This window comes from Octodon degus, unplaced genomic scaffold (genome assembly GCF_000260255.1).
Source record: "Octodon degus isolate 3935 unplaced genomic scaffold, OctDeg1.0 scaffold00122, whole genome shotgun sequence".
Lineage (NCBI taxonomy): Eukaryota > Metazoa > Chordata > Mammalia > Rodentia > Octodontidae > Octodon > Octodon degus.
In genome coordinates this window covers 5,389,335-5,400,399 of record NW_004524698.1, presented here as the reverse complement: position 1 = coordinate 5,400,399, position 11,065 = coordinate 5,389,335, and the positions used below count along the sequence as shown (strand labels likewise).

Genomic DNA, 11,065 nt, shown 5'->3' with positions numbered 1-11,065 from the left:
TCTCCTTCTCACTTAGAGAAAAGGATCTTTTCCCCAACAGATATGACCGTCACATGGAGGATCCTAGAAGATTTCACAGGAACACACTACACTGTTACTGCCAGCCCTAGGAGAAGAAACTGAAAATGCACATGCAGCAATCTCAATGACCAAGTTATCTAACCAGTAGTTTGCTGTACTAATAAATGTCGGGAAGCTAATGACCACTTCTTTGAGCACCTCTTATAATTATAGAGGCCAAAGGTAACTGGTATTAATCTTATGAAGTCTTAATAAATTTAGTATTAAAATATTTCTACAAGTCTTTCTTTTCCTGAAGTATGTATACAAATTTTGGCAGACTCTCTTTATACAGCTGGCTGCGATACGCATTACTGGTGAGAAATGTGACACTCTACTGGTGGAATAAGCTACTCTGGCAGCACAAAATACAGAATGAGAATTCTAGAAGGGGACATGGGCATAGGGATAGCAGAAGTGCAGCAGAGGAGGCAACATGTGAGTTGAGCGTTAAAGGGTAAATGGCATAAGATCAAGCAGAGGAGAGGCATTCCAAGTAAAGAAAACAAATCTGCTTGCACATGACAGCTTCTTTAAATGAGACTTTTAAAAGTGTTTTACTTTAAAAAATAATTTTCCTATGTGTAACATATAATAAAAATCTCAATCCAGATGATTTCTTTCTTACTACTCTGTTCTTCTCCCAGAAACTCTGGATGTTTAGGAAAATGGATACAGTAAGAATGAGAGGACTTCAATGCACTGGCAGACATAGAGAAGGAGAACTCCATGGTGATGGAACCCAGAGGCGCCGCTGAGCGGAGGGCGTGCGACCACTGCACTGAGAAGCACACTGCCACTTCATGCTTCTCAGTCTGCTTAAGATGTAAGTTACAGCAATCTTCTTAAGAAAGAGCATCTGCTAGGAACAGTCTCCAAGGTTTGGGCCCTGTCCTGGGACCTGCCAGCAGAAGACAGACAGACCCTTTTTCATTCAGCCCTTACATCCCATCAGCATGGGGAGTGGAGGGAGAAGTGGCTGCAGAATTCTTGTCTGCATTATGTGCCTCTTCTGCTACACAGGGGGAAAGGGGGAGTAAGTACAAACCCCTTGGGTACAACCACAGAGGGGAAAGGAGAGGTGGGGAGTCCCTGGTATGTTGAAGTCTTTTTAAGCTTTGTACCAGAGACTGAACTCTGGACCTTATGCTTGCCAGGCAGGGGCTTATGCTGCTGAGCTATCTCCCCAGCCCCTCATATTGGTATTTTGAAAAAAAGATGTGTGTTCATGGAATGAGAGAGATTTAAAAAAATGAAGTACCTCAGTTCTGCTAACTTGACTTCTTTTCAAGAAACCTATCTGTAGAGCAAGTTGTAGGAAGAATGTAGTTAGGAGGACACCCTTAAAGAGGTAACTCTTGCTGTTCTCCTTATTAAAGAGGGTGGCTCCTTTGGCCCCTGGTTGCCGCACTTGCTCCTCCCAGGTGTGCAGCCTTGAGGCAGGGACAGGATTATGCTGGGATCAGCAGAGTGGAGTCCTGGCTTCCAGCTCTGGGTCTGCTATTGACTCTGAGTGAACCTGTGTTCACTCAGAGTTTTACAGGTGGAAATGGAAAATAAAGGTTCAGACATCATTCATAGCTGTCTTCTGCTGCAACTTTCTCTGATTCTAAAAAGAGTGTTTTCCTCCTTTGGATTTCGTATATTTAGTTTTTTACAGTCACCGTCATAACAACAATGCCCCATCTAGTGTCAAAACAGGGAACATGGTCCAAGAGAACAGAGTGAGGAATGATAATGCAGGCTGCGCTGGCTTCAGCCTCTGGAAGGCAGGTGGGAAGCATACACGAGCCAGGGGATCCATTATTTCCCATGGACCCAATTAGAGAAAGTAAGATTTTTTTTAAAAAAAGACCATGTTTCACAACTTTCATGTGTGATGGACAATGCCAGTGTAACATGATTTTATCAAGGTTCTACGGGAAAATCTTTCAGTCATTTTTGCTGGCAGCTGTCATCACAAACATAAAAGCCTCCTAAGGATGGGCAAGGAAGTCAGGGGCAGCATCTTCCTCCCTGAAGATAAGCAGAGACCTTGCAAGGCCAGCCGCAAGACCCCTCCCTGAGACTACCAGAAGTAAGCCTCACCGGGTTTGAATCATTCCCCCACCACTTTTCACTGTTTTCTTCTCCAAGAACAACATCTCTGTCTAATAGCTGACTACATACTCTGAGCACTTTCTAAAGTCCACACCAGCCTTGCCCTCTTTTCCTCACTTCCTGTCACCTCACAGAGAGAAATCAAGGGCAGAGACTGATGTAGTTACTAGGACAAGGCAGACACTACTGCCAGGATCAATCACCTTGCGTGCTTCTCCTACGCTTTTTTTCTTTTTGACATTAAGAGTTACACAACTTAAATATTTTATATGGCCCTATAAAAATTGTCTCATTGTAGAACCTGCCTCCCTCTCAGAAGCCAGGTCCATTTGGTGGAACATTTGTGCAGAGTCTACTACGTGCCAGACACTGTCTTAGTAATGTCCTGGCTGAGAGAACAAAAAGAGCCCCAACTCAGAAATTCTCCACCACTCTGCCAGTCCTGCTCAACTCTCTGTTCTAGAATACTGGATGCACATTGTGGTTCCTGCAGCCTGAATTCTTAGTGGCCAGGGACTCTCTGTTTTCAGTCCTAGAGTCCTTTGCTGGTTGAGCCCCTCCCTGCAGTTCCCTGTCTTTGAGTATGTCAAAAGTTGCTTTAACAACTCACATGCTTGTTAGCCTTCATTGATCTCTAACTAGTTGTTTCTCTGTGATCTCCAACACTGGCCCTCCTTCTGTCATTACCTTCTAGCCAATCACTTGCACTTCTAGCATTTACTAGCCTCATTCATCTTCTGCCCACCATTCAGCCGTGGCGTGCTGGTATAATCTGCTTTGACTGTGCTCCATATCCCCAAAGTCACTCAGTTCTCACCTGTCTCCAATTTCTTGTATCTCCTGAGTCTCACACCCTCATCTTCCCACTCCATGATCTTCATGCCCATGTTGAGGGCAGTGCCCTCTTGTCCACGGGTTAGCATGGTGGTCTCTGTTAGCCCCCTGGTCAAATCTCACTCTTATTCCAGGTCTGTAAACTACAATAATCTTAGTAGAAATATTAAATATTTTTTAAATAATAAATTCAAAATATTTAGAGATTGGACCAAGTAATACAAGCTCCTTAAGGACAAAGAAACTATTTCAAATAAAATTAAGAGATTATCCAGGCACAATGATGTATACCTATAACCCAGATACTCAAGAAACCAACAAAGGAGGATTGCAAGTTCAAGGTGAGCCTTGGCAAATTAATGGAATTCTGTCTCAAGATAAAAATAAAAAGAACTTGAGTTGTAGTTCAGTGGTATACACTTGTCTGTGTGTGAGGGCATAATATATGTATGAGGATATAATTTCAATCCTTAGTACTGAAAGTGAGAAAGAGATTGGTTGGATCCCTAAATCTACATGCTATGGTATTCTAGAGGCACTAGAGTGTGGGACTGTACTGCATAGGTGTGGACCACAACACTGAAGACTGTAGATGGCTACTCACTCATAGGAATCTGGCACTAGCCAAGTATCTCCCACAACAGAATCACACTTGAGCATGAAACAGCCAGGTATAGATCTTGTCATGGTGCCATTAGAGCTGCCATCATAGCTGGACAGCATTGGGCTAAAAATGCAATGATCTCAGTAAGTAGTGTAAGGCTACCTGTTTAGAACATTCTTTATTCATTCATTTCAGTAATTGAAGCTGTGTGGGGAACCACTCAAGATTGCTTCAGAGCTCGGGGGCATCTAAGGACAGAGAAGACATGACCTCGCTTGTCTATGGCAGGTGTGCAGTGGGATACAGTTATGTAACCACGATGTAGCACAGGCAAACACACATGTGCAGGCTACAGTACTACGTAAAAATGTAAACATGAGATAACCTGTACAGTAACAATACAATAAAGATGCAGGTGGCTCTCGCTCTTGCTCATGTTCTCTGCTCTGTTCCATGCTGCCTGCTGTTGTTGCTTATATCTTAGACATGTGTGTTCTTTAACCTTGGGACCTCACCCAAGAAAATGTTCCTAGGGTTCCCTGAGCAGGCTGACAAGCCATCGTAGATTCAGCGAATACTAAGGCTAATTAAGAGAACGTGATTTTCAAAGTGTTATATTAAATATATATTTGTGCTTTCCCAAATGTATAGCATATACTCTTAAAACGATTGTAGCAATCAATGATTTTAAATGAATTAAATATAACAAACAGATATAGAAATGTTTGGTCCTAGCTATGGTTTTCTGACATTTACTCAGAGATAAATTTTCACAATGGATGTTTCAATTAAGACAGTAATATTTATTGAAAGGTACACCATAAATATATAGCCATTTGAAACATTATTGAGCAAATGTAATTTATGCTGCAGCTGGTGTACTATATTTTAACACTGCTTTGATTTTATCAGCATTTGTCAATTAATCAACGTGAACCTTGTAAAACATGTTCTCTTATTAGTGAGAACAGGCAATTGCTTGCAGACTTTGAAGGAAAGGTCGTTTAATAAGTTGCTAATTGTACAAAGATAGATTTAAATTAAAAAGTAAACTCTCATTACTACTGTACCTATAAAGGACTGTCTGTGCTTAACCTTGTCAATTTAAATGTAATCAACGGCTTCTTTTCTCTTTTTTAAATATCTTTCTTTACTAAGCATCAGAGAAAGATTAAGACCTAAATTAACCTAACTTCAGGGTTTACATTTTATTTCAGCAGCCTTCTTGTTGTCATCTTCGCCAGTTCAGAGTTACAAGCCTTGAAGCTATGATTATAAACAAATGAACTATACATGTATTTCACTGGCAGAAAAGTCAGGAGAAAAAGAAAAAGCAGGAGAATGAAGAAACAGCAGCGCAGAAGAGCCGTGCAGTGGCAGCGCTCCACTTTCTCATATGCATTCACTTGCTCTCCATTCTTCCAGAGGAGACAGCAGCTCTCTACTTTTGACCACTCGAAAGTTGAGTCCGTGAGAAGCTGAGCCAAGCCCTCTCTTTGGGCCACCAGGCATCAACATACTCATCAATTCTCCTGGCAGCCACAAGAGCACTGTAACTCTGCACATCCCCATCAGCGAGCCTTGTGCAGCCATCTAAGGGGCATGAGAGGGTTTAAAACAGGCACGTACCTTGGACAGCAGTTCCTACAATGGTGTCTGCAGGGCTGAACCTTGAAATTCTCACCATTTTAGAAGTGTAAGATGAATTGGAGATGGCTTGCCTTAGGGCATTTCTTGGAGTCAGAATTGTGCAGAGTCTATAGACATTGTTGAAAGGAGATGGGAGGTCCCAATCCAAAGCCAGCAAACTGTTTGCAGAGAGTCTCTCTTATAAGAGTTAGGAGGCCCAGGTTGCTCTCTGCCTGCTCAAACTGGCTCATCTACCCATTTCATTCCATTCTCTTCTCAGTTCCAAATAAGTCACTATTTCACGCACATTTCCCTAAGCAGATGCAAACACTCTTTTTCCAGTGCCAGATTCCTCTGGGCAAATTAGGTTTCTTGGAAAAGGGTCAGGGAGCAATCAAACAAAATACCTAGTAGAAACAAGCCTCTGCTTTCAGAGAATGTTGTCATTTCGCACGTTACAAGTCACATTTTTGTTCTTATATGGGTAGCAATGATGAATCTGATAGGGCCAAGTACAGTGAGCAAAATCCTAGTATCTGCAGTCTGAGTTTTCTTCTCGTAGTCATAATTGGGTTTATTTTTTATGGGAACAAAACTGATGGTGATAAAACAATTTGTGGAAAATTCCTCTTCCTAATAATTCTAATTTAAAGCCACTAACCATGTTTTAATTTCTTTTTTTTTTTTAAATTTTTTTTTTTATTTATTTGAGAGAGAGAGAGAGAGAGAGAGAGAGAGAGAGAGAGAGAGAGAGATGTGTGTGTGGCCAGCTCAGCCCACCAGGGGGCGGGCTGGCTGGCATGTGGTGCTGGGGGATTGAACCGCGGTCCCCAATGCTTTGCCAAGCTTGTTCTAAGTAGGTGCTTTAGACCACTGAGCCATCTCTCCAGCCCCAATTTCTTAATAAAATTATAGAACAACTTTTATAACGAAGAAACCCCTGTATCAGCAAATATGGAATGTTTCTGAAATAGCTGCTCTCCATCATTTTTTCTTGAAGCAGGTGCTTTAGACCGCTGAGCTATCTTGCAGGCCCCTGTCCTAGGGAGAAAGTCTATTTTATGTACATTTAATATTTGCTTGCCTTAACCTCAGAATCAGCTTCTGGTATCAAGATTCTTTCCAAAATAGAAGACACAAGTGGCAATACTGAAAGGGAAGCTGTTTGGTAGCATAACAGCTGGTCATAGTCAGGAGTGATTTCTATCTGAAACATATATACTGCATTAAGAAGCCAAAGGGAAAAATGAATGGGTGTGGATGGCAGGTTTGCATTTGTTTCCTTAGTATACTGTAAATAAGTTTGTGTTTTTGAATTCAAATAGTTCCATTATCTTAGAGGTCTTAATCATTTGTACTAAGTTTTCTGAAGTGTTCAAAGCTTGTGCTTAAGGAGTATTATTGGCATTCAAAGTGGTAACACTACATTAAGCAGATTTACAACCTTTTATCTTTGATCAAGTTTATTTAAAAGTAAGTTTAGGCTGATGAAGTAGTTAAACTTTCTCCTTGTGTTTCAGCCTGTTAATATATCCCAGCAGCACATCTGACTCTGCAGGGCACCCTCATACTGCTCCAAATGAACTTTAAATTTGCAAGGTGAGTGGCAGGCAATGTTCAACCCAAAATGTGAAACATCAGCCTAATTTTAAAACATGCCAGGATTTATATTTTCTTCATGTATGATGCAGCCAATGGATCAGAAGGTGTATGGCTATTAAGGAGGTACTGTAGGTTTTTACTTACAGTTTCCAAGGGGAGGGGAACTATCACTCATCCAGTGCCACATAGGAGAGGTACTAGGTCTAGTCAGGGGCACAGGGGGTGAGGAGAAAATATAGAAAGAGCCTTTATTGTGCTTTCCCTGAGGAAGAATGTGCAAGACCAGAAAGCAGGTGTAGGATTGCCTGACTTGAGTAATTGAAGCAGGCCTGGAGGCATAGGGTGCTTGCTAGTTGTCCAATACTTGGCCCTCTGGTGACTTAGGGTAAGAAACAGTGCTCTAGATGGCATGAGGCTGAAATAAAGGGGCAAGACCAGGGAGTTGTCTGGTTTTTATACCATAGGCAAATTTACCAGCAACTTGTTTGCTATCATTAGCAATTAGCTAAACCTGGGAGCATCAATCCCTCAAGTTCTCAAGTTCTCAAGACCCCATGATATTAAAAACATCATCACATATACAAAAATTAAATTATCATGGTTAATACATCTGTCTGAAATATCACTGTAAGAGAGTTAAAAACCATTTCTTAAAACTTCACCAAGCATAGGGATCACTTTGACACATTATTTTGCAAAACACAGATTCTTATTCATTATACCAGGTACAAGTTGAGACTGCATTTCCAGTAAACTTTCTGGTGAAGTTGGGCCTGCACTCTGAAAAGTCAGTGATAAAATGGTACCAAGAGTCTGCTCCCTTCTGCAAGGGAGGATGAATTGTTTATTAAACTGACTCGAGCCAGCCACTGAGAGGCACTAAGTATACATGCTTGTGCTTGTTTACTTTGAATAACACCCTTCACTCATGGGGAATTTTACTCTAGTTGTGTAGATAAGGACATGGAGACTCAGAGTAGTCAAGTGACACAGGTCACAAACTGAATGTTAGAAGATGTTAAGTGTTTTTGGCCTAAAAATCCACTTTTGTTCCATCAAAACACAAGTGTAGATGTTCACTCTGATAGAAAACAAAGGTCTCTGCTGACAAAGGATTCATACAATATTAAGTTCAGAGACTCGAATAGTGCCCCATTTACAATGTAACTACTAGCAAATAGGAAAATTCAGCATGAGCTTCATTATCTCAGGATCACAACTAAAAAGGGTGATTAAATAAATGATAGTTTAACAAAGCCAGTCCCAAAGCACTTCCAATGGGATTCCTTATAGCAATAGTGGTTTAAAAACTGATACATGTACATGGTAAGATATGTACAGCAAGAGGCTGTCTTTGATGTGCACCTATTCCCAGAGTTCTACTGCTCAAAGATAATGACTTTAGGTTTGTGTAGCCTTCCAGAACTATTCTATGCAAAGAAAAAAAAACCCATGAAAATTCATTCAGTCATCTCAAGGACCTGGGGAAGAAGCAGTAAACAGACAAAATCCCTCATGCACTTTATATTACAGTAAGATATATAGATCACAAACGAACAAGTATATTACATACTGCATCATATAAGGATAAATGCTAATGTAGCAAGCCAGGAGATAAGAGGGCATTTTTATAATTAGAAACACAGCATTTAAGAAAAGGCAGCATTGATGGGCTGGTGATATAGCTTGGTGGAGCAAGCACTTGCCTGGCAGAAAAAATAGCATTTGAGTAAAGCCACAAAAGAGTTGTTTTTTTAAACAAACAAACAAACAAACAAACAGGGTCTTGTTATATGGTTCAGGCTGGTCTCAAACTCCCAAAGATCCTCCTGCCTCAGCCTCCTGTGTGCTAGGATTACAGGTGTAGACCATCACACCCAGTTGAAAGAGGTCACCTGATTCTATACTTCTTTTTCCTTAAATCATATGCACTAAAAGATCTCCATACCAGGATGTAACAGATGTAGCTCATTCTTTGAAAGGATCCATGTTAACCCACCGTTGTAATACACAATAGAAGTACTGGGAATCTTATTATTTCCATAACGGACATTTGAAATCCTGTTAGAGATATCAGGTGATCATTTGCGTGGTTATGAAGAGCTATGGGTTTGTAGTATACAAGCCTGATTAAACAGAAAAGGACCTAAACTCACTGAGAAAAGATATAAATTCAAGCCCTTGTTGTGCTACTCCTTAGATCTAGTTGACCTTGCTATATCATTAAGAATTTCTCAACTTTCTTTTCCTTTTTTTATACTAGTGTTCTGGCCCCCAGGAGACAGTTTTCCTCCTCCTGGCACATGGCAGGTGGTGGTGCTTTCCGCCAGATCCAAGGTGATGCCTAGGGCTTCTCCACCTGGAGGTCTAGGTGACACTTTGCATGTATCATTTTCCCCAGTACCAGGGTACCTGAAATCCTACATGGCCAAGTGAAAATGTCAGCCTTCAAACTGACACATTTTCCATGTTCCCCACAAAGAAAGCATAAGCCAAATTTTTTCCAGAACAGTTTACCCTCTGGGCTCTGTGCATGATCTCTCTCCTTAGGAAAACACACAGCTTCCTTAAAACATAAACAAAAGAATCTTTATTTTCTGATAATATTTATTTATGTAGATACAGATGTTTAGGATGGGGCCATATGACTAAACAGATTTCAGATTTAATGATAGATTCGCTTATTCATTTAATTTCTGAGGCAGTACCTACAATTTGTCAGCACTCTGCCAGGTACCAAAAAATAACAAACAGCAGTGCAATACAGTTTCTGCCTTGTCATCCTCCTGAATTTTCATAAAAATAGGACAAGCAAAAAAACAACTGTGAATCAAAGCCATGAGGGTTGGAAAAGGCAATACAATAAGAATTAAGTGAAGGGTGAGGATACTATAATTGAACTGAGAAACAAACAAGTAGAGAAGTATTCAAGGGATAGAACAGGCACATGGGGAATTTTGTGGGGGCCATTGCTGTACACTTCAGTTTTATAAGTTTTATGTCTGATTCTAGCAATTTTTATCAACAGAGTACATGACTATAGTTTTAAAAGGCAAATGGCATTATAAGGCCTATAATAAAAACCACCCCTCCCCAGCACCCTTTTCTGCTTCTCAGAGAAATCACAAAATCACTTGTTTCTACTTTCTGTTTTTTCCTTTTGTTATGAAAGGTACTTATTTACCAGAGTGAGTAACCATCTATGCAGGTAAGGATTCTGCCCTACCAACTGCTCTCAGTTTGGTAAATTATCCTGCATAACACAGAAAGACTTACTGCCAACAGTTCTAATGTATTCCACTCCCAAGGGGAGACTTCCATTTTCAACTTTTAACACTCATATTTGTTTTTACATATTTAAATTCTGTGGGTTTATTGGTATTTCTTAAATTATAATTTTTGTAGTTATCTAAAGACAAAGTCTTATTATATTGCAAAATGAGAAAAATTTAAAGCTTTTCTACCATTACCACCTCTCCACAAGATTTCTACCCCCCTTGTTCCAGATGCCCAATTTTGGATTAAAACAATGTCCTCAGTTTACATTATAACATAATCTTGCTCATTCTTGAGCCAAACAATGTAAGAGAATATTTTCTATTGTGTTCAACACCCTGTTTTCACTGGTGTCAACTGTGATTCTTTTTTTGCTTATTTCTTTGTAATAATTATTTCTAAACTGGCCAAAGGAACTACAAACCTCTGTTAAAACCATTTTAACACACTTGGACCAAATAGTTAATGTATCAGATCTGCTTTCTCTGGAAGTGTCTCCCCTCCTGACTGGTGCAGTTGTTCTCCACGACAGCTGCCCATTTGTTGTTCAGGAGATTCTTTTCAACAACATCTTGCAAAATAACCTGTACCTCTTCTGTGGTAGAGTCCCCATTTCTCAGATCCTTTTTGATTTATATCCACATTTTTGTGGGTAGTAAAGAACATTCACTATTAGCTTCTTGAGAAAATGCAGAAGGAAGGTTCATTTCTTGAGAACTTCTGTGTCTCAAAATGTCTTGCTTCAACTCATACTAGGGAAGCTTACAATTGAATTCAAAGTAAGACAGGATTTTCCCCAGACTGTTCAGATTTGGAGTTGAGAAGTCTTATGCTATTTGTATTCTTGATCTTTTACATGTGACTTGTTTGATTTCTCAAGGATTTTGAGACTTTCCCTTTAATCTGAGAATCCTAAAATCTCATAGTAAAGAACCCCAATGTAGATCATTTCTTTTTTTT

At 40.1% G+C, this 11,065-nt stretch overlaps 1 protein-coding gene across 6 annotated transcripts in view; it reads right to left on the bottom strand.

Moving 5' to 3' along the window:
- Enox1 (ecto-NOX disulfide-thiol exchanger 1) overlaps positions 1-11,065 on the bottom strand; it is a 661,835-nt gene that overhangs the window by 268,193 nt on the left and 382,577 nt on the right. Inside the window, exon 1 of one of the 6 annotated variants that reach the window (XM_004640279.2) lies at positions 5,228-5,302. The exons of the other annotated variants lie outside the window; for them this stretch is intronic. Within the exon in view, the coding sequence (XP_004640336.2) occupies positions 5,228-5,285 (58 nt within the window). The 5' untranslated portion in view covers positions 5,286-5,302. Of the gene's footprint in view, positions 1-5,227; positions 5,303-11,065 lie in introns of those variants that run through there. 6 annotated transcript variants of the gene reach the window in all.